This window comes from Ambystoma mexicanum, chromosome 4q (genome assembly GCF_040938575.1).
Source record: "Ambystoma mexicanum isolate Mex_15411 chromosome 4q, UKY_AmexF1_1, whole genome shotgun sequence".
Lineage (NCBI taxonomy): Eukaryota > Metazoa > Chordata > Amphibia > Caudata > Ambystomatidae > Ambystoma > Ambystoma mexicanum.
In genome coordinates this window covers 1077507322-1077530373 of record NC_090928.1, presented here as the reverse complement: position 1 = coordinate 1077530373, position 23052 = coordinate 1077507322, and the positions used below count along the sequence as shown (strand labels likewise).

The 23052-nt window shown below is 45.1% G+C and overlaps 1 protein-coding gene across 1 annotated transcript in view; it reads left to right on the top strand.

Annotated features, from left to right (window-relative positions):
- The window catches only part of ALK (ALK receptor tyrosine kinase), a 3554133-nt gene that overhangs the window by 3396428 nt on the left and 134653 nt on the right, over nt 1-23052 (top strand). Inside the window, exon 19 of the mRNA XM_069608653.1 lies at nt 4663-4776. Within this exon, the coding sequence (XP_069464754.1) occupies nt 4663-4776 (114 nt within the window). The remainder of the gene's footprint in view (nt 1-4662; nt 4777-23052) is intronic.

Sequence of the window (23052 nt, the reverse complement as noted above, 5' to 3'; positions counted from 1 at the left end):
CTCCGACAGTCTTCCACACCAACCAACTCAAAGCATATGTCTCAAGACCCGATGTAGGAGCGTTGCTTCTAGCATCATCCGAGGAAGAAGAAGAGAGTGAAGCTCTTCCGGATCTCCTCAGAGGCTTACCTTTAGATGAAAAAATTGAAGGAGTAAATCTCTCCTCCAATCTGACACCCGAGCAACAAGAAGAGTGCAAATCTATGTTGAATCAGTTTGCCTCTCTGTTTTCGCTTTCACCAGGCTTGACCCCATGGGGCCAGCACAACATACTCACTGGTGACTGTCTGCCGGTCAAAAGCAGAGGATACCGAATGTCAGAGAACGTACGAACCCACATCAAAGGTGAGGTCAGCAAGATGCTTGATCTCGGGGTAATAGAGCCCTCTACTAGTCCATGGTCTAGCCCAGTTGTGTTAGTACCAAAGGCCGGATCTAAAGAACTTAGATTCTGTGTGGATTATAGAGCTCTTAATGCAGTCACCAAGACTGATGCCCACCCTTTGCCAAGAACAGATGAGTTGGTGGATAAACTTGGCGCCGCCAAGTTCCTCAGCACATTTGACTTGACGTCAGGCTATTGACAAATAGCCCTGACAGACCATGCCAAGGAGAAAACTGCATTCTTTACCCCCGTTGGCTTATACCAGTTTAAAGTAATGCCTTTCGGATTGAAGAATGCACCTGCTACGTTTCAACGGATGGTAACCCAGGTTCTGAATGGGATGGAGGACTTCTGCATGGCATACTTGGATGACATCGCAGTGTTCAGCAATTCCTGGGAAGAACATGTAACCCACCTAAGAGATGTTTTGCAGGCTCTTGGACGAGCCAATCTGACCATAAAGGCAAGTAAATGCCAAATTGGACAGAGTAAGGTAGTCTATCTTGGACATGAGGTAGGAGGAGGAGAAATAAGGCCTTTGCTCAGCAAGATTGAAGCTGTGCAAAATTGGACAACACCTACTACTCAAACCCAAGTGAGAGCCTTCCTAGGCCTCACTGAGTATTACAGGAATTTCATAGAGAACTATGGGACCATAGCTTCTCCACTGAATGTCATCTCCTCGCCCAAATTTCCTAAAAAGGTTAGATGGAACGAGGAGTGCAATCAGGCTTTTGAAAACCTGAAAAAGGCTCTTTGCCAAGCCCCAGTACTCAGAGCTCCTGATTACCGCCAACACTTCATTGTGCAGACAGATGCTTCAAATGTAGGAATAGGTGCTGTACTCAGTCAACTGGATGGGAAAGGTAGGGAGCACCCCGTTTGCTTCATCAGCCGCAAGCTGAAGGATCCTGAAACAAGGAGGGCAACAATCGAAAGAGAGTGCTTTGCTATCGTGTGGGCTCTGAAGAAGTTTAGGCCGTACTTGTATGGTTCTACTTTTGTCATTCAGACTGACCACCAACCCTTGAGATGGTTAATGCAAATGAAAGGGGAAAACCCAAAACTATTGAGATGGTCGATCTGCCTGCAAGGGTTTGATTTCACCATTGAGCACATGTCAGGGTGTCACCACCAAAATGCTGATGTCTCTCTAGGATGTATGTCATCGACTAGAGGTATGAGATTCATCCAGGAGTGGATTAAATCCTCCGGTCCCTTAGTCTGGGGGGGGGGGGTGAGTGTTAGGGAGAATTCTCTGTTTATGCTGAATTTCCTAACCTAGTGAGTCCCCCAGCAGCTTTGCTGGATTTCTGGAGTTTGTTTTTTCCATCCTGCCAAGAGTGAGACTCTTTTTCTCCCACTCTTGGACATGAATGTGTGTAATTCCTTTGATTGTCAATATTTTCTATGGGCTATGGGGTCTTTTACTCCATAGGGTCTCATATGTTTTGCTATGTGTGTTAGACCGTACCCTACGTGCCGTAACACTGGGGCATCCTAGCGGACCTCCATCATAGACTCCATACCCGGGGACTGACTACTGTCTCCCCGGGCATGTAAAGTCACCATTGGCTTTACTAGACCTAAATTTACTAACAGAACTGGTACAAACCATCCTATTGTGGACGTACTAGTAGGGGTAATTCGATTACTCCTAGGTCTGTTATTCGAGGGAGCACTGTCCCGTCCCCCCTCATCGAGTTTTGGCTGGTGGCAGTGGAAACTACTTGTTATATTCGACCCCGAATATAACCCTATGGGATTCTTCCCATTGTTAGAGATTGATACTGTTTCTCGTTAATCTCTAACATACCACCGGTCTACTTATCTTAAATAAGTCTATCGGATGGTATTTTCTGCCAGAACTCGGTTTTTAAAAATGGCGTCTGTGTACGTCTCTGTGACTCCTAAACCAAAGGTTGAGCCCTTTGTTCCACTTTTGGCGGGCCTCTGTACAGAGACCCTCCAAAGTGGTAACATTCTGTCTGGGTTACCACAGGGGTTTTGGAGGGGGTTTAGGCACCCTGGACCGAGTTGCCTTGCCAACTCCGGTCGCACTCTGGAGGTATTGGCCCAAGTGGTGAGCCTCCCCGCTCACCACTTAGCATGTGTTGATTGACAGCTAGGCTGAATGAATGGGGGTTTTCTGCATAAAAGCAGGGCTTTTGGGACTGGATCTTCAGAAGTCGCCACAGGAAATAAGAATCCGACGAGGGTAACGCTGAGCCGACCTGCACGACGACACCTCCGGTGGAGCCCTGCGGAACCGACTCACCACTTCCCGACGACAGAGGAGATCTCCCTGCCGGAGAGTCTCTTCCCCTGACTGGTGGGAACAACCAGTCCCCTTTGCTTTTTATTCGCCTCAGGACGCAGTGGTCGAATTGCCCGTGCAGAGGACCTCGGCAACCGGATAGCCACTTCCCCTGTACCGCGACCAAAAGGTGGTGCCTTGTGACGGAGCACTCCGCGGCTGGTCTCTTCCCTGGTGGTGCACCGGACTTCACTTTTCTTCGACGACGAGATCATCTCTACTCTTGGCAAAGACCCGACGTGCATCCACCACCAGGAACAACTGCCCCCGCCGGAGCTGTCTCTCCACAAACAAGGTACCGTGTCCGCCTGGCTCCCCTTTCGATCGGTTCAAGTGAGGTGTCTTAATCCTCTCCTTTCCGTTGGGTCGCCTCCAAGCTTTCTCACGTATTGTTCTGAACTAGTTCAATCTGCCGATAACAATTTGCTACAAAGACTCAAACGCTTCTCCACAAGAGACTTTTGGGACATATCGCCTTGCCTCTCTCCGAGTGGACCTGGCCTCTGAACTTTATGATCTATTGTGGTTCTTGCCTTCTTGCCTTGCATTTTTCCCGTGAAGTATTGAACTGTGTTGATTTCGTAACCTGCTTATTTTTCTCTCCCGTCCTAACTAATATTAGAGTGCCATCTAGGTTGAGGCATACACCTCTATCTGCAAATAAGTGGTGCCGGTAGAACCTAGACTTGTCGAAATATTGTTAGGGGGATTGATCATTTCTTCTTCGTAGAGTAATTGTATTTGATTTGTTTGCCGTGATAGTGCCATAGTGTTTTTGATAGATGTTTCGTTATAAATAAATACCTTAATATCTTTACACTGAGCCTCGTTGCGTGTTTGCTTGTCTTACTGTGAAGAATTGCCCTATATTGTATACTCCACATACTGCTTAACTCTTCTTGAGGGAAGTCTGACTGCTCAGCCACAGCTACCAAGTGAATCTGTGTGGTACAGACTGCTACCAAGTGGGTTTACTGCCAAACACCTGTAGTCCTAAATCTTTTGCAGTGGTCCCAGAGGGAACTGCAGAGGTTTCTGTCTAACACCTGGTCCAGAATAAATGCTGGTAAGGTTGCTGGTAATTCCAGCATCAGCATTTTTACCAGATCGGGGAACACTCAAGTTTGCCGGTGAGGGCCACGGATCTACCTCCAGGCCTGACCTGCCGGTAGATCAGGCCCCATCCGGCAATAACATGCTGCAATTACCTCCATGGAGTCCTATGGGACTCCATGGAATGGGGAGTTACCAGCGTTCCCACCACCCGTAATATCCCGGTAATACTAGGATAGCAGGCCGCAGGAATGCTAATTCCATTTTGGTGGCATCCCGCTGGAATTACCGGTGGGATACCACCAAACTCGGAATGAGGGCCAATGTTCGGTTGAAGAATGGTGGTTGCTTTTTTTAAGTGATGAGTGGATGTTCGTTTGCTTTTGATGGCTGTTTGGGTACGTTTGATGGCAGGTTGTGTGTGTTTTAATTGGAGGTGTGTAGGACACTGTTGGAAAAAGGTAATAGGGATTTGGTTTTCTGGGAGACGGTGCACTTCTTTTGGAGAGAAACTGAGAATTGTAGAAATTGCAATGTCAGTGAACATGTGGGCGAAATGGCATTTTGGCCATCAACTGGCACTAATATACTAAATACCTATGTATGGACAGCTGTTACAATGCATTAACCTTTGTTCTGCTGGCTATGCTAGTGCCCACATTTTGGGTTGCATGTGGTCTATTTGTTTCTAGTATCACAGATTGTCACACCAGCTCAGGTAGTTCTGAAATGTCTTTTTAATATAGCCATGTAAGGAAATTGGGAAAGTACAAGGCTCTCTGTTGCACAAACATTAACAACAATGCTTCTTGCAACAACAGATCTAGGCTCAAATGCTTACGTTCATACATATGTTGTTAAATGATTGTGAATCTTGTCCACTGACAGCTCTATTTTTTACTTACAGTCGACCCACGCCCCAGTGATCCAGAGAATCATCTTCCTTTATCCTTGGTCTTGTCTGTGGTGACCTCTGCCCTTGTAGCTGCCCTTATTCTGGCATTCTCAGGAATTATGATTGGTGAGTGTCTTGTTATTGCCTCTGGTGACCTTTGCTGCTTGTCTTTGTTCCACCCCCTATTTCCTGCCCTTTCCGTCTGTCACGTCCTCCTCCATTCCCCACTTAAGCCGCCTTTCAACCTTTGCACTTTTGCAATTGTTTGGCTGTTGCAAGCAGAGCAAGGTCACATGATCTGCTGCACCACCCACCATGCAATGACTGCTTGCCAGAGTTTTGTTTTTTTCTCCACTTCCCATTCTCTTTGTTCCACCCACCTTGCATCTGCTCTAAACTCTTAGTACCCATGACATCTCTAACCTGGGCGTCCAAAGCAAAGGGCAGATGAAGACATGCAGATCTCCTGCTTGGCCCTGTTCAGGACAGAAGGTCCTAAACTCAGGTGTTGCAGTCCTCAGATACAACACTTCCATGTGTTTCACATCCGTCTCATGTTCCACCAACACCAACCCAACAGTAGCCATAGATGGCCTGACAGGCTAAATACAACTTTTGTCGGCATAAACTTAATTCTATCCCACGGATCACTACTCACTCACCACCTCTGGCCCAAACTCAGATTGTGATGCTCCTAAATGACCCTTATTTTGTCCTACAGATCGCTGACATTGCAGACCTTGCAATCCCCCATAACCTGGACGCGGCTTTCATAAAGAGTCAAGCTTTACTCCTAGATCATCACACATATTAAATTACCTCAACTTGTGAGGATAATGCTTCCATCCTACAGACAGAGTGGGGTTAGTGATGTTCTTGCACTCACCTACGAGATGAGATACCCATGCACCATTCAGGAAAATGCTGCTCTCAAATTCATGCAGCTCCTCACCTGCCAATTTCTCCTCACCATGCCCAAAGGCAGTGCCAGAGGGTCCAGGTGGTAGAAATGTGTTGAACTGTTCTTGAAACATGGCTTCACACAGTTCAATGGCAAAAAACACTAGGCTACTAGTTGTCTTGGCTCCCAGGGTACTGTGAGTCCCGGGCCAGAGGCTCATAAACAAGATACGCTTTTTTCACATGCTCCCAAACACAGGGGAGGCTGGCACACAACCACAGTGGTCCTTCAACAATGTGAGGTCCTGGGTACCGCTGTGGCTGGCTGAGAGGCAGGTCTTGCTCCAGCAGCAGCAGGTCACTCCTCAGGTTGCTTTGAGCCCCACTCCAGGAAGTCAGGGACAAGATGGGCCTTTGTTCTCGGGCTCCAAACACGGGGGAGGCTGGCATACAACTGCAGGAGTCCTTTGACAAGGTGGGGTTCTGGGTACCGCTGTGGCTGGCTGAGATGCAGGCCGTGCTCCAGTGGCTGGTCACTCCTCAGATTGTTGTGAGCATCACTCCAGGCCAGGAAGTCAGGGACAAGATGGGCCCTTGTTCTCGGGCTCCAAACGCGGGGGAGGCTGGCATACAACTGCAGGGGTCCTTTGACAAGGTGGGGTTCTGGGTACTGCTGTGGCTGGCAGAGATCCAGGTCTTGTTTCAGCAGCTGGTTCACTGCCAGTTGTCCTTGGGGATGATTAGGGGACAGAGCTTGCCTCTGCCTTGGACCACATGTCTTCACCTTACAATTGGTGGACTTTGGAAAGTACTGCTCTCCCAACAGGGTCCATTGAAATCTGCAATGGTTGAAGTCCAAAAGAAGATTCAAAGAAGTGATGTGAGGCACCTTCTTTTAAAGGTAAACATCCATAGGTGATTAGACTAAAGCTAGCCTGCTTTATGGGTCCCATCACTGTTCTTGAAAGACATGCCCTTCTGACATCATACCCATAGTGCTTTGTGATAGAGGAAATGGAGGAGACAGGAATGTGAGGCATAGGCAGACAGACACAAAATGGTGGAACCTTCTCCCAACTGTACAGAGCTCCCACTGTCTACACTAACCCTACCCCCGTCCCTCTCAATCGGATCAAAGGCCCCTTGGTGTGCAGCACCCTGGTGTGAGACTACTCCTTTTGAATTGGTGTGCTCCTTTGATTCCTAAGCCTAGGACATTTTCCTTTTGAGTGGCTGTCTCTGTGGGAGAGTCTTGCCTACCCTCACAAAGAGATCAAAGAAAAGGCATGGCCATTCAGGTTCCCGTTCTGTCTCTTGGCAGGACCAACTTGACTGGCCAGAATACACATCACCTTCCACAGTTTAGCTGACTCACAGGAGCTGACACATGTGAGATATCAAATCTGATGTGGCTCCAACGATTATGAGCAGTGCCATGCACCATGCCCTAACTCTGGCATGCGTTAAATTTAGAGTTTACCATGCACCAGGTTGGGCTACTCAGAATCATAATAATTTATAACAGGGGTGCATATCTTATATAGCACCACTGGGATGCACTGACTTTGGTTGTCACTTCACCGGTCGAGAGGGCACCTGTGACCTGAACCTGCTCTGGGCCACTGTAGGGCAGGTGCTGCAATCAGACAACTGATGCAGCAGTGCGCTGTTGTACACAATGCTTTTAACATGGAACGTACAAAACAGGAATCTGATCAGCAAATGAACCTTTCAGAGATAGAATCAAAAAAGCCAAGGCTTCAACACCCTTGTCAGATGGCAATTGATCACAGGAAAGGCAAAATGTGTAGAAATACTCCAAATACCTATAAAGAAACACTGGGTTAGATTAAATGCACAACACAAGTTCCTGTGCATCAGCAGTCTTACCTTTTGAAAAAAGGGGTAAACACATTGCACACTGCCCACTATGAACAGGTATTATAAGTTATTATAAGGCCAAAAGAGTATTTTAAAATATATATTTAGTCCTTAGAAAGAGCACTTCATAATGTGGCGTTCATCGCCCGTTCCAGCGGCTGCAATGGGGGATAATGGCCCGGTAGCCCAAGTTATTGGCCCGAGCGAAGCAAAGGCGGATAACAAGGGCTCCGCGCCGTTGGCCCCCATTCCAGGGGCTGCAACGGGGGACGAAGGCCATTAGCACCCCGGGTTACCAAAGCGGTAACCCAGGGTGCTAAAAAAAACGATGTTCCTTCCTACAACAGGAAGCGCGCGTTGTCCCGCTGTAGGAAGGACAATCCTTTACAAGATGGCCACCATGGAAAGGTGAAGCCGGGGCTTCTCTTTTCATGATGGCCGGGGGAAGCTGAGAGGAAGGTGCGGCAGCCAAAATAAGGTAAGTGGGGGAAGTCGGGGTTCGTAAAAGAAAAAGGTAAGGTAAGTGGGTGGAGGGTGGGGGACGATGGCATTGGTAAGATGCCAGCGGGGTGGTTCAAGCCCTCGTTCCTAGCCACCTGATTGGCTGGCTCCCCTGCTGAGTGTGCAATTTAATAAAGTCCTTACTTGGAAAGCAGCCTGGCCAGGGCTGCCTTAAGGTGCACTTGAATGCAAATGCACTCCTAGAGTGCTACTATGTTGAAGGTGTCCTCTCAGGACAGCAGCAGCATGGAGCGACCCCTCAAAATCCTTCATAGCCATGCCGTGTATGCCAGAGGCAGCCTGGCGTAATCAGCAGCACTGTGGGGTGCCCCTGAGGGAATTGTGATGAATCCAATGGAGTCTTCACAGATTCCCCGGCAGGAACCTCCTCCCATGTGGCCAGGGGATGGCATCCGCTACCTGATCCTGACCCTTTGGAGGCTATATGAGGGAGGAACACATGATCTGATATGATATGATATGATATGATATGATATGATATGGCATTTATAACGCGCCTACACACAAGTGTTTCAAAGCACGACATGGGAGGAGACAACCACTGGGTGGGGAGATGTCATAACTTCATTGGATGAGACACAGTATCCCCCTTTCCCAAGAGGTTGACCCTCTAATGCCCAAGTGCTTAATGGCTTATTGTCATTCTGGTCAGGTTCCCCCTTTTACCCAAACACACACAACACACACATAACACCTTTTGTTTTGGATGTGCCTTTATGTGAAATCTCGGGGAAAAACCATCCAAGAGTTAAAGGTCCAATGACATCCATGGACTCCAACTCCCATAACCATCTAGGTACTGAGACGAGGAGGATGAGGGAGTTCGTTCAAAGTGACAGGAGCTCGAAGTACAACATGCAGGGTAGTTGTTTTTCCGACTTCAGTGCACAGGACATTTGAAGATGGCAACTGCATCGGATCGAGTGCACATGAGGACGTTGAACCCCATGCTGAGGGTCGCGAATGCGAGGAACATGGACAGGTGTGGTGAAACGGAGAAGGCTGCCAGAACAGGAGGAGAAACGCAGCATGCAGGCAAGAAGGGCTGTGGAGACGATGTAAGCTGCGCAGGAGCTCCTGGATGTTGGGCAGCTCAAAGAGACGGCATTCTCCAGTCTGGCCCGAAAAGGAAAGCCAGCGTGTGACGGTAGAGCTGTGCAGGACGCTGGAAGAACGTCTGCATACTCCAAAGTGGAAAGCGGGTGAAGAAACCACACTGTAGATGGGCGAGCAGAATCAGAGATGCTGTTCGGAACTGGTGAGTCTTCCCAAAGCAGCTGGGGACCCCGATGGCATTCCGATAAGCGCGCCAACAAGTTTTGGATGGTATGAAATTTCAGATGCTGAAAATACCCAAACTTTGCTTGAATGCAGTCACGGCAAAGTACAAATTGAAAACGCAATAAAAAGAATGTTTGAATCCAGACAAGGCAAATTACAAAGGCAAACCCCAATCAAGTACAGATACAAGAGATGCCAGTGGGGGGGAAATGTTTGAGCAAATATGTTTGAGCAAATATTACCATAGACAGATATACCAAGCACCTCGTGGTATATGCTATTGTGGTATAGCCAAAGAACTGTGAAACAGATAAGAGATCTTAGCAGACGAGTACACCAGTCAGCTGAAATTGTATAAGGATTCCTGGAAGGGAGCATACCAGGTGATCTGGAAAAACAATGAGAGAAGTCTTGGCAGGCGAGTACATGAGGCAGCTAAAATTGTGTTAAGATTCCTGGCAGGGGAGTATACCAGGAGAACTGCAAAGTTACAAGAAAGTCTACCAAAAGACTGTTACAGACCCTATTGCTTAAACAAGAACTTTGTGAGTCCAGTGACAACAATAAGTAACTGTTAGCTAAAGAGACATTTTTGCCATCCTATTTAAATATCATGGGGAAGGGCACCAGCCTCTGGATCCTAAGGTCTTTACCTTGGAGAACATTTTTGTTCTTATACTTTTGGTTTTGAACACTTTTGCCAAAATCTCCTTGCACCCCTTTGTTGTTTTGTTTATCGTGTGAGTGTCATGATAGTATGTTTTGGACACAATGACAGCTTTTCAGTTACTGGCATCCTGACACAGACATATCCTTAGTTTTTGTTTCTAGGTAGGGAAGTTCCTATTTGGAATAGGGCAAGAGAGGCATTTCCCCAACCCATTTTTATTTAATAAATATCTTTAACCAAAAACATGACATCTTTGTGTCTGACTTTCATTTCTGACCCATCACTGAATGCTACCTTTGTTTTGTTTTGAAGGATCCCCAGTGTTGCACATGTGCAGGGGGACCATCCCATACATTGAAAAACACTTGCCTTATAGGGCAAATGGGTTGCACTTAGATGTGGAAGGATCAGTTCTATGCCAAATGTTGTGAAGTTTCACGGACAATAACAAACATTTGTGCCTTTTCCTCTACAATGTTTAATGCAACCTTAACTATACTGCTGCTCCAATATTCTATATATATTATAGATCGGCTATAAGGTGAACCCTGCGTCCATACAGCTTTCCAAAAATTCCATAATCACGTTTTGGCTCGCTGGATGGATCTTGATGAGAATTTCCCCAAAAAAGTTTGTCACAGACCCTTCCATACCAGAAATTTGGGGAAAAAGATGAAAAGGTTATTAAGAAAACCAGGGTTTCAAATTGAGGGGAACTTGGAGCAATTTAGCTCCTGTTTATAACCTAGAAGAACCTGGTTAGTTTAACTTCTAAGTTACTTTTGGCTCCCCAGGCCAACTGATGCCTAACAAAAACAACTATGTGAATTTATCTCTGTGCATTTGTGACAATCTATAAATAAACATTAGGACAAATCTATATTAACGCATAAGGGGTCATACATAGTAGATATAATAATATATTTGCATTTTATCTGGAAGTTAGATTTGTTTCACGCTGTGCACTAGCTCCTCGTTCCCCAGTGGTAGCTCCTGGTGACTAGTTACTGCTGACTACCCAGTAGCTGCTTGTAGCGCCTGCTTATCCAATCTTAATTTGGAGCCCTGAAAACAAAAAGTCTTTTCTCCTAGTCCCATTCACTTTCCCATAGTGAAAATGTTCACTGGTTGAACAGCAGTAGCATGAAAACTGCTGGACTTATTTGTACCAAATAAGAAATAATTTGGGCACTTGGGTTATTTCCTTTGCTGGTTTGGGGTAAATCCATAAAGTTGTTTTTAATATATTTGATGGAGAAGGGAGTGCCCCCTGCTTCAAAACAACGTTCAGATATCTCACATGGTACTTTGCAGCAAAGAGGCTTAAAGGTTTTTTTTAATGAAAAGCTGCCTTTTTTTGGCTTGATGTGAGCGTTTCCCGCGATAATACAAGGGAAAGCCGAAAATGAAGAATGCTCAAAATAATATTCAGAGGAGGAAAAAGATTGCAATCACATCAGCCTAGAGGTGGAGAGAGGGAACGAACACCATGTGAAGTTGTGGAGTTGCAAGTGGGCTGGGGAGCCAGTCACGGGTAGAATATTGGTGGCTTATCATGGGAATACTAGGGAATATCACGAGATTCCTGTGACAACATCGCAAGACATGATCTGAAAAGAAACTGCATCACACGAACCAAAGAGTGATAGGAAAAGGGAGAGAAAAAAAAGCCATTGAGGTATCAAGGTAAGAGGACGGGGACAAATGGTGAATGCCTGTGAGAACGGGGAAGACATTTTAATTCCCAACAGTTTTTTCCGATATCAGGGGGAATCGGCACTCTGCTACTCTACCATGGGAATCGGAAATGATTTCTGGAACATTACCGTTTGGAGATAAAAGTTATTTTATACCTGCAATTATCGCATCTACTAGGGAGGGGAAAATGGGTCTTTGGGCAAGAAATTATTGGTGTAAAATGTACATTGTCCACGACCGAAGACCATGGCTATGGGGCCCAAAGAAACCTATTGATGCAACATGTACAGTGGCCGAAGGCCTTAGATAGTGGGCCCTGAAGAAACGATAGAATAACAAAACCCTTGAAATTTAGTGAAAACAATTTAGCTATGAAAGAATAAGGTGATCAGATTTAATGCAACAAAACCATTGAAATTCAGCAGATCTGAAAAGTGATGACCATTGTGAGAGATCAGAAATATGAGTCGGACAGCTTTTAGAGGATTTCTCAAAATATTCCATTTTATTAAATCATAAGTTTCAATAAAGGCCTTACTATCCCTAACTGACGAGGATTTCCCTGCCTAAAATAAACTAAAGGAAACACTCTAACAAAGGATATCTGGCCCTCACACGTGTACATAAAATACACAAGAAAATATATGGCAATTTATAACAACAACAATTGCAAATGTAATGCATTCATAGTCTCTCTTGATAGCCTGGGTGATCTTCCCTTCCCCAGGTTTTAAGTTGGATTCAGTTCCAATGTTCAACAAAAAGAAACAAGGAAAATACGGGTTTACAACAAAGTTCCAACACAGTTCTTTGCACCTTAAAAAAGAAAATTCTGTTAATTCTATGTTCAACAAAGGAAATGTTATTCTTCTTTCTTGAAGAATGGTTTTCACTTCATCAGATAGTATCAATGATATTCTTGGTAAGGATGGTTTTGTCACAACTCATAAATGTCAAAGAAATACAACTTCTTTTGAGCTTTTCTCAACTCCTCTACCAAAACCATAAACCACAGTTTGGATAATTGTCAGAATAACTTCACAGCACTTCTACTTCCACCTGGTTTACTCTCAGACAGAGCAGGTCCACCTCTACAAGGATTCACCAGGCGGATCTACTCGCCAGCCTGATAGTTTTCCACAAAGAACAGTGCTTTTGAATTTCTAAATCTACTGACAACAAAAGTTTATCACAGCTTCAGTAGTTTGTAATTTTGTGACTTTCAACAACTTTTCAGAAAAGACGAGATTCACATTAGTGCTTCTCAACATCTTCATATAAGCAAGACACTCTTCTTATGAACATTCACCTTCTAGAAGGGCAGCCTCGTTGCCACTTTTGTCTTTCTGCAATGTAATCCTCCAACTCCTCCTTTTGGCTTTGGCAATGTGAAAATGTATAGCAGCTTCTATCTTATGGAACAATGCCCGTTAATAAGCTTCACCCCTTCAAGACATTGCATTTGCCCCTTCCCTTCCTGTTAGTCTCATAAGCTTAGTGGTAAGCCTTGTTGTTAGTCTCTTTTTAACTCTGAATAAACTGTGTACAATTTTCAGGACACTGCTTATACGCATCTTGACTGTGGGCAATACTTATACCACTCTTTACTATAGGCAATTCTTGTAACACTCTTTGCTCTGGGCAATGCGTGTACCACTCTTGGCTGTGGGCAATGCTTGTTCCTTGGAAATCACAATTATTAAAGTTTAGTCACTTAGATTTAGTGTTACAATGTTTTCTACTGCTTTACAAATGACTCTTCAGTTAGCCTTCACTTCCGAATCACTTTAGGCATGTGTGATTAGTATTTCATCTGTTTTCTTCAATCTAATATTCAATTAGTGCCATTCAGGTAATTTCACTCATACGTAAGTGCTACATTTGTTAAAGTCATTGTCAGACAATCAACAGTCGGGTTAACAGTGCTTTCACTCACATGCAAGTGATTCTTCTTTGCTACTGTTGCCATGGTTTGTTCACACAAGGGATTAGAACACTCAGTAACACTCGCCGGCTTCTGTCTTCAATCCCTCTGCATACTGTTAAACTTCCACAACTCTGGCTTCTTCCGAACTGACACACATCCTTGATTAAGTTGCCTTTGTTTCCCACTGAGTACAGAGATTGCCTTGCTCCTGAGACCTTTGGGTGCACACCAAACCTCGGCTACGGTCTCATGCATGCTTCCTGCTTTGCAGTCTCTGCTACTCAGTTCACATGGGGGACAGCATTCTTCCTTCATGCTTCCCACGCGCAATCTCTGCTCTTAATATTTAGGGGGAAAAGGACCCTCTCAGGACCGACAGTTGAAATCTGCTTTAAAATAGTCCCGGCCTCTCTGCCGCCCTCAGGCGACTACTTCTACAACATTGCTCTTGGGCCCTCTTCCTCATCCCAGTACTTATGGAATTATGGGAATTGAAATCCCTAACAACAGAATTAGGTCTTCTTGTCAGCTTTCTACTTTTAAATTCAGATTCACTTCTTCCAAGTATGTTTAAGATATCATTACAAGCATTTACCTGAAAAAGAGAAGGCAGTTATTTTAACCCATCATTAACAGATTTCCTTTCTCTATACCTCTGGGAGTTGGGATGTTTTTTAACTTTATAAGTCTCAGACGGGCTTTCCTTACATAAGATGTTTATTAAAGATTTTATCTCAACTTTAGCACATTAGGACGTTCAATTTGTGGTTTAGACAAATCAAACCGACAATAAGCCATTGCATACCTTTGTACTTGTAAAAGGTTCTCCCCTTTGAAAGACAAATACAGTGTCTCATCCCACGGGATCTCCTCACCACCCTGGGCCTTGTCTCCTCCCAGGTGATCCTCCCGCAGAGCACCAGCCCCAAGGTCAGGATCAGGAAGTGTCTGCCTTTCCCTGGCCACCTGGGAGGAGACTTTAGGCAGGGGTTCAGTGAGGGATTGGCAGGATTCATCGCACCATCCAAACCCACCCCCCACACCTCATTGTATGGTCAATGAGCAAATACATCATATTATAGAAAGGATATTCATACAAAATTACATCATTGGGACATTGTGAGGAATTTGCCATCTGGCAAGGGGGCAAAGCCCTGGATATTTTGATCTTTATTAAATGATAAAATGATGCGGGTAATTCCATCTCTGAAAGGGTAATCTGCTGATCAGATTCCCCTGTCATAAGTTCCATGCCAAACGTATAGTATGTATCTGTGTCTGTCTGCATCAGCATCCTGATCTGCAGCGCCTGTTCTACCTGTGGCACAGAGCAGGGTCAGAAGTTGCAAATACCCACATGACGGCAGCAGCATCAGAAGGTCTCTGCCTCACAGGGACTGCACTTAAGACATGAACCCTGTACCAAAACTACAATGATCATAGGTAACCCATGATGGGGATAAAATAATCTCTAACAAAGCTATACCTGAGTTTAGGCATAGAGCATGGTGAGACTTATGATCAAGACCACCACATCCCAATTGATATTGCCCATGTGTCAGCTCCTGTGAGACAGCTCTGCTGTGAACAGTGATGTGTATTCTGGTCAGCCAGGTGTAGCCTGCCAAATGGCAGGATAGGAACCTGGAGGGCCGGGCCTTTGTGAGGGCAGGTTGCACCCTCTGTCTGAAACAGCTGCACAGCAGGCAGCTATCCTGGGCATTAAAAGAGCACACCAATTCAAAAGGAGTAGTCTCACACAAGGGTGCTGCATCTCTAAGGGTATTTGTTCTCAGTGAGAAGTGAAGGGGGTGGGATTATGATAGGCAGGAGTGCTCTGTTCAATGTAAGGAAACTTCCATGCCACCATTTTGTTTCTCTCTGTCCCTTTCTCCCTTTCCTGTCCCCTCCACTTCCTCTAGAGCAAAGCACTGTAGGTGTGGTATCAAAGGGACAACATCATTTCCATCCCGGAGCAGGGATTGAACCACTAAAGCTCATTACCTTCTAGGCCTGAAGTAACTGCTGCCCCATCGACCTGCACACTCCAACGGGCGTGAACTAAGCTTGATCCTCTCACATCTACGTTTGACACTGGGTCTGACTTCGTCAGCCCACCAAGAACTGAATCCAGGTAATGTTGACTCTGAGCTGTCTCCTCTGTCCACTTGGATCTTAGAGACTGGTGAGGTCACAATCATGCCTGTTTTTATCCAAGATATTTTTGTGGCTTACTTACCACCCCTGGAACTATGTTCAGAGTGCTACCTTCTCCAGTCTTTTGTATCGTCTTTGTTCTTCCTTTGAGGCGGGTTTCTGTAGACTTTTCTCTATTCCTTCTACGTGCAGATGATGTGTTTAACTAAACTATATATATTATTATAAAATCTTGATTGAACATTACCTTTATTTTGGACTGTGTTACTGTGCTGTTTGGGTCACTACTGGTTCACCCTCACAACCCTCTTAAAAGCATAGAATTCCCTCGGCCCATGTTACCTCAAAAGACGAAGGACGTATATCTCTTAACTGTCCCAGCTTTACCTTTATGATTGCGTTGTGTTTTGGTTTGTAGAAGTGTGAGAGCTGAGTGGGCCATTTTATCCCTACTCTTCCCCTTGTACTCCGGCGAAGTTGAATCCAATTCGTCACAGACATCTACGGGTTAACACTGAGTTAAGATGGTCATCATTTCTCACATCCGCTGAATTTCAGGGTTTTGTTGCGTTAAATCAGATCACCTTAACTCTCTCTTAGCTAAGGTTTTTCTCTGAATAATATATATAATTATAGATATATATGTAAAGATAAATATAAATATAGAAACACTCCGAAGATAATGGAAAGGGCACTTCAGCAACACATTTAAAAGCTATACTCTTTATCTCTCACCCGTTATCTTCTTTTGTATTTCAGCTTCACCAACCTTTCAGTATCATGCGGGATAAGAGAAGAGGGCCTCGCAAATGTCTTCTTGTGAAAATATTTCGGTCTCCTGTAGTTTATTCTTTTCATAAACAAAAAATAAAACCGCCCACTAAGCAGCCACGGCGCACACGACTACGCCATTCTATAGGAGCCACAGCTTCCCTATACACAATAATTAATTTGTGCAGATGTTTGCAGGGACTTTGCCCCAGCACATATTTTTGAGGACTGGCATATATTTGAGGGGTAAGGTCCTTATCATGCTATTAAAGACAGAGTAAGCGTTTCTGAGGTGCCACCTTCATTCAAGACAAAACCGATGCGCTAAGCCTGTGTGGAGTACTTCATTTGTGGAAGTGTTTCCAGGGCCGAGCCCCGACACTTATTTCTGATCACTGGCACTTATTTTCTCAGACAGTCTGATTATGATGTGGTATTTTGACAACTTTATCATTTTAACTCTCATTCAGTAATAGTCACACAACAAGCAACAAGAGTGTGCACTGCCCACGGTCCCTTCATCCTGGGCTGGCTCATTGTTAATTACGAACGTGATGACCAAGGTGGTGGGAAGGGCCATGCGAGTTGTGATTTTCATGGCTAGCAATGAGCTGGAAGGTGACAATACTGGGTGCTTGTACCGGCCATGTTGCACACTGCTCCAGTCAACCCGCATATCATTGCTGCAGCTACGCTATAGTAATAAACAGCAACACTACCAGTGTAGTTTGAGAACAAGATGACAGTGACCAGCCTAAAGCAGCAACACATGGGCAAGGCCATTGCCTAAGAGGAGTGCCTGTCATGAATGCCAACCTATACACAAAGGTTTTGCAGTATTTGGCAATCAAGGTCAACAGTTCAAAAAACGATTTTTCCTGCATAATTCATATATATAATTTGCACGTCTGCAATAGTTAGGGCATCCTTCACCCACAAAAGGTCGTGTAAGTTGCTGCTTTAACCCTACATAAACCCACATTGTGGGGAACATCCATGGGTGGTGGCAGGAGTGGGCTCCCCTACCCTCAGATGCAAGTACCAAATAACCACACATTTTCTCGAAACTAGCCAGCGCCCAGTTTCAGAATTCTCATTTGATCTGAGTGCAGCTATCCAAGTATAAACAGGTTTAGCTAGTAGGCACTTTGCACTTTCCCACAGGCACACAGCACTTTCCTCAAGGGCCCCAGGAAAGGTCAGTGCCATGACTAGTACGTGTAGCTGCACATTTTAAAGAGCTAACGCAGTAGTACTCTTAGGACAGCGCAATAAGCAGCATAATCAACAGCAATGCTGGTTCGCGGAATGGATACCATACGGATAACATACGGCCCAAAGGGGCGATTACAGTGTCCAAGCACCCATGTGCTTTTACGTTTTTAGGAAATGTGAGCACTGAATTTTTCATGTACTGTTAGTATGATATGTATTCTAAAGAATGTATGTCCGTTTATTGTTATGAATGTTTGACATAACAGCACAGTTCGAGAGGTTATTAGGTCCTTAATTACTCTGGATTAAGTCAAGCCTTAACCAGGTCGATGATGAAATATTGGGCTTGCACTTCGATGAGAATAAAGTCACAAAAATGCATCTTGGACTTTTTCTCCTTGGGGAAACACATGCACTGTCTAGGCAGGCCCTATATAGGGTATCAGGTAATAATGGCCCCATACATAATGTCGCCGGGAAACGCCATTGGGGACATTATATATGGTGGCTTTATGTATGGGGACGGGTTGCGGGGATATGCCCTGCTCCCCTTGTAAAAAAAGAAAACAATTTAAGGGGTTCGGGGGTGTCCCCCGCATGTTCAATGTAATAATGTCTCCACAAAAAACAGCGACTTTTTTGTCAGGCGACATTTTTGCGGGGACATTATTACATGGAACCCTATAGAGGCCAACAGGCATAGGTAGTAGCAGTTCTTTGGGCACCTCATAGGTAAACATTGATCACTAGAATCCTTACTTCTACCCATACAGTTTTTTCTGGGGGTCTTTTACAGGTACCCCTGTCTTGTATGAGAATGTAGGGGTTCCTAGAGTTATACACAATTTCCCTTGTCCCCACTAAGAGTCTACTGAACCAGTGTCCGATCAGGAGAGAGAGGGCATGCAGTGTGGGTGCAGGATAGTAAGTGTACCTCTCAACCTGAACCTATTGAGTCTAGAAGTGTAGGGATAAAGCCAGAATCTGCTTTAGGTAATATGACTGGATCCCATTGAAAAATGCTTTTCTCTCCACCTATTGATTTTCAAAAAACGGGTGAAGGCAGATGTTTTCTGGAGAGTTTTCCCCTTGAATTCAATGGAAATGGAAAATGGTGGCAAGATGATGGTTTGTTTGCAGGTTGATCCCATTGAAGTCGCTGTCAATATTTGACGGGAAGCTTTTGGGGGTAGCTAAAGTGAACCTAAGGCACATTCCCATTATACCCTCATTTGGGTGTCAAGCACAATTCTCGATCATGCTCAGGAACCCTCTTACCATCCACTCACACCGCATCAGCCAAAAGGATTGGCGACTGCAGCATTGCACGTGGTACCGCTGTGCGGTGCATCAGTAGGGTGGCCGCGGGATATAGTGGAAGTGGTGCCATCAGTGCCTTGACCATTTCGGCTTTGGCACTTACTTTTGTATAAATCCAGGTGTACATACATGCGTATATCTATATCTGCGCACACTGAAGGTCTGCCCCGCGTGTACCCAGGCAATCCCCTCTCCATGACAAATCTCGAAGCAGTCAACACAAACCGGAAGCGTGCACGACGCCATTGCTGCCACACTGTGCATGAAGGACATTGCCTGCATCTCACCTGCCTAGTCCCTCCCTTTCGCACTAGGGAGCGCCAGGGCTGGCTTTGAAGGATTTATGCAACTTCTTCAAAGTCTAAGACCTAAATATGTAATATCTGCGTCTCATTATCCATTCCTCATCAGTGCAATCACTTGGCAAACGCATTTAAAGTAGAAAAGGAAATGCGATTCTGCTTTACGCGTGTATAATTTCTCCCAGCGCTAGCTGCCTGCAGGGCACTTGGCTGGCACTCTCTCGCCTCTGCTCCTCGGGAAAACTGCCTTTGTGTTCTGGCACTCCCTTGATGGGAACATTATTACCTTGTCAATGGCCTGTGTGTCCATCCGCACTTAGCTTCCTCTTTGCTCTTCACTGCTTGTATCAGTCTGCCACCTGGGAAGAAAGCCGAAACGGAGTCACAACATGGTGTTTATTAAGGAGATGGCACAATTCAAGGCACAATCTCCATTGCAAGCACCCTGTATCATCGGGGCGCTGAGACAGTTCACCTACCTGCACTGAGTGCTCGCAGCTCGTCAAAAGCTGGTTGCAATGGTCGAAGCAAAGCGTGTACAGGCTACACTTTGCTAACGGAGCTGGGTATAAGGGTCTCCTTAGCACTATAGTGTTCATTCCCATGGAATTACCATCAAAATCATTTTTGTTACTGCCACTCTGCCCCCTGCCCCCATATTTACCACTGCTTTGCAAGTGGTGCCAAGGCGGTGTTGATCCTCATGTTTTAAGTCCGTAGGATTCCGTGGGGAGGGGGGGTGGGGGTTTGCAAAGAGTAATTCTGCTGCTGTAAACATGCTGATTTGTGTAATTCAGTGGCAGTAAAATTGGCAGTAATTCCGTTGCCACCAGCAGGAATGGCGGTAGTGGAGTCACAGCCAACAGTGTACTCTCAATGAGGCCCTCTATTCCTAAAGTCTTTGTCAGTTACAGTTCCTTCTAGACACCCACTAGCTAACCCAATCACCTTTAGGTTCTGTATAAATCTAAACAGCACAAAAGAAACATATATATGTTAAGCCCATACGCATCTAACTGAGCCGTTTGGTTTATAGGTTATAAATCAGTGGAGGCATTCTCACCTTTGGATGTATCTATACCTCTTAAGCACTACCTGGACACCTCTTGTCACACCCGGCATGGCCTTGGGCATGCCCCAATGGTCACTTTGACGGTGAGGTGGACTGCGCCCACACCGCGGTCTCCCCCAAACCACCTGCTCTGGCTAACATGCCCCGGGAACCCCCAGTGGCCATGGCAGGTCAACAGGTTCCCACTAGCCCATCAGACCTGGCCAGCCACCCAAAGTATATATGATTATAATTGGTTATTTATAACGCACTTAATACCAAGAGGTTTCTAAGCGCAGACCCGGGGATCGAACCTGTGTTGTCCTTCCAAGGCGAGCACGTTGCCTCTGAGCTATCCTCCCGAGAAGAATTGCCTGTGGAGGTTGGCTAATGCCGAACACCCCCTTGCCACACAGTACCTTTAAGGCAACATTTTAAAGATGTGACATGCACACTGGTCTATTCAACCCTGACCAGCTAATGGTATGTCCACAACATATCTCTTAATCATTCAACACTTTTGCCCACTCTCGTTGACTGGCATGTCCAAGGTATGTCTCAGATAGAGCACCGGAACAGGCTGGGTAATATTCTGTCGTTCCCTATTAATGTGAAATTTTGGTTTCCTGAAGATTCCCAAATCTCTGTGCTTTTCTTTAATGCCTGTGTGATAATACTGATGGACCTTCCTGGGTATGGGACAATTAGTTATCATTCTTAAGCAGAAAATACACGTATTTATCTGAATGTAAGTGGGACCCAGGAAGTATTTGCCACAGGAAATGGTGGCTGCAAAGTTGGCAGCCACTGGTAAAAAAAAACGGATTTATTTTGCCACTGGAGCCACACGCCTATGAATACAACATCAGCACACCCACCGCTTCCAGCCTTTCTTGGTCTTGCCTATGTTAAGAAAGTTGACAACAGTCGTTTTTTGGGGGTGGTGAACCTGATATCCAGTCACGTTACCACAGTCAACTTGCAACTGCCAAACTTACCACGGCTATCCTGCCTCGCAGCGAGGAGACTCGCTGGATGGATTTGTGGGTTCAGCTTGGATAGAAGAGGAGAGGGGTAAGGATTAGATAGTGAAGAGTGGATAGTGGGAGAAAAGCGATGCAGGGGCGACTCCCCTGCAAGTAGAAAAAAAGGGGAGAGAAGAGGGTGGGAGAAAAACGGGGATCTGGATGTGTGGCGACCACACAGCCTGTGGTGCGGTGCACTACTAGGCATCAAGAAGCAATATTAAAAAGGGCTAAAGTGATACACATGAGAGCGGAGCAATGAGAACAAGTCGAGCAGTTGCATATGCTTCGGTAAACTAACCCCGAACCACAATCTGATCACATGGATTGGTGCCGTGAGATGGCACCCTCATTAGAATACATCATTGAGCAAGGGTTCTATCATATGTGCCCACTCAACAGCAGAAGATAGGATGGATAATGAGTATCACACTTGGTAATACCAATGAGCTATATGCTGGCGTTCCCTTCTATCATGCACAGAACACCATCGTTCTGCTGACTTTTGGTCTCCCCTGAAAAAAACAGATCTCGCAAAAAAAACAACAGATCTCTCAATTGCAGAGGTAATTGCACTGGCGGCCTCTACATGGGAGGGTGGTATTCAAGATGTTGTGTTTGACCCTTAACTTTATTTATGGACTGTTTCCACCCATTTGATATAGTAAAAGCAACGTTGCATCCCTATCCGAGTTGTGTGATCTGGGATCACAACAGCGAAGTGATTCCTTTGACCAGATCTAAATATTGGGAGATTTCAGTTTTGATACTTAAGCCCTTTCACAGCCAAGGGATCAAGAGACAACTCAACCCAAGAAGTGTAGATAAAGTGGTTTATTGGAAACAACAAAAATAGGGGATTAGGTTAGCTGAACCCTCGAGGTGGGACATGCACAACAAAGCATCAACCTATTAAGCTTTCTTAGACCAGTGATTCTTAGTCTGCCCTTCTAACTTCCTTCTCAGTGGGAAAACATTTCAAATGTGTGTGGTTTGTGCCCCTACACTTCTTTCTTGATCTACAGCACACATTTTAGTTGTCTTATTGAACTTGTCAGGGTTTTGTGGAGCTTCTCCTTTCCTTGTAGAACCCCTTGTACCACACAGCTAATGCCTGTATCTTATTTATTTATTTATTTATTTATTTATTTATTTATTTATTTGTTTGTTTGTTTGTTTGTATACAGTATTTTAACTTCTACAAACTTACAAATTCAAATTTCCATTTTAAAATCAGCAATCAATACAATCGCTATACCTGCCTATACCACAAAATCATATTAACAATATTTTACATAGGTAATAATTTCAAAATCATGCCCCACAGTCTGAACAGTGCAAAATGGACCCTTACGTTTTGAGTATTAAGGCAATGTGCCCAAAATTAATCTGATTTTATTGTATCGTAGCAATGCATGAAACTTCCAAGCACCCCAATTATAGCAGTCAATAGCCCCAAACGCTCCGTAAACAGGTGCTTGGTTGTCTCCAACATACATCCTCTTCCTTTACGAGGAATGTTGTGTCTTTCGCTAGTATTTGGTTAGTCCTTCATTTTAATAGGAACATTCTAATAGCCGGACTAGGGCAACACACAATATACCTTTGCGCCTTTAGTTATACATGTGTCACATTTCCCACTTCAACATGGGACCGGAGGCTAGTTCTCTGTACAGTCCCAT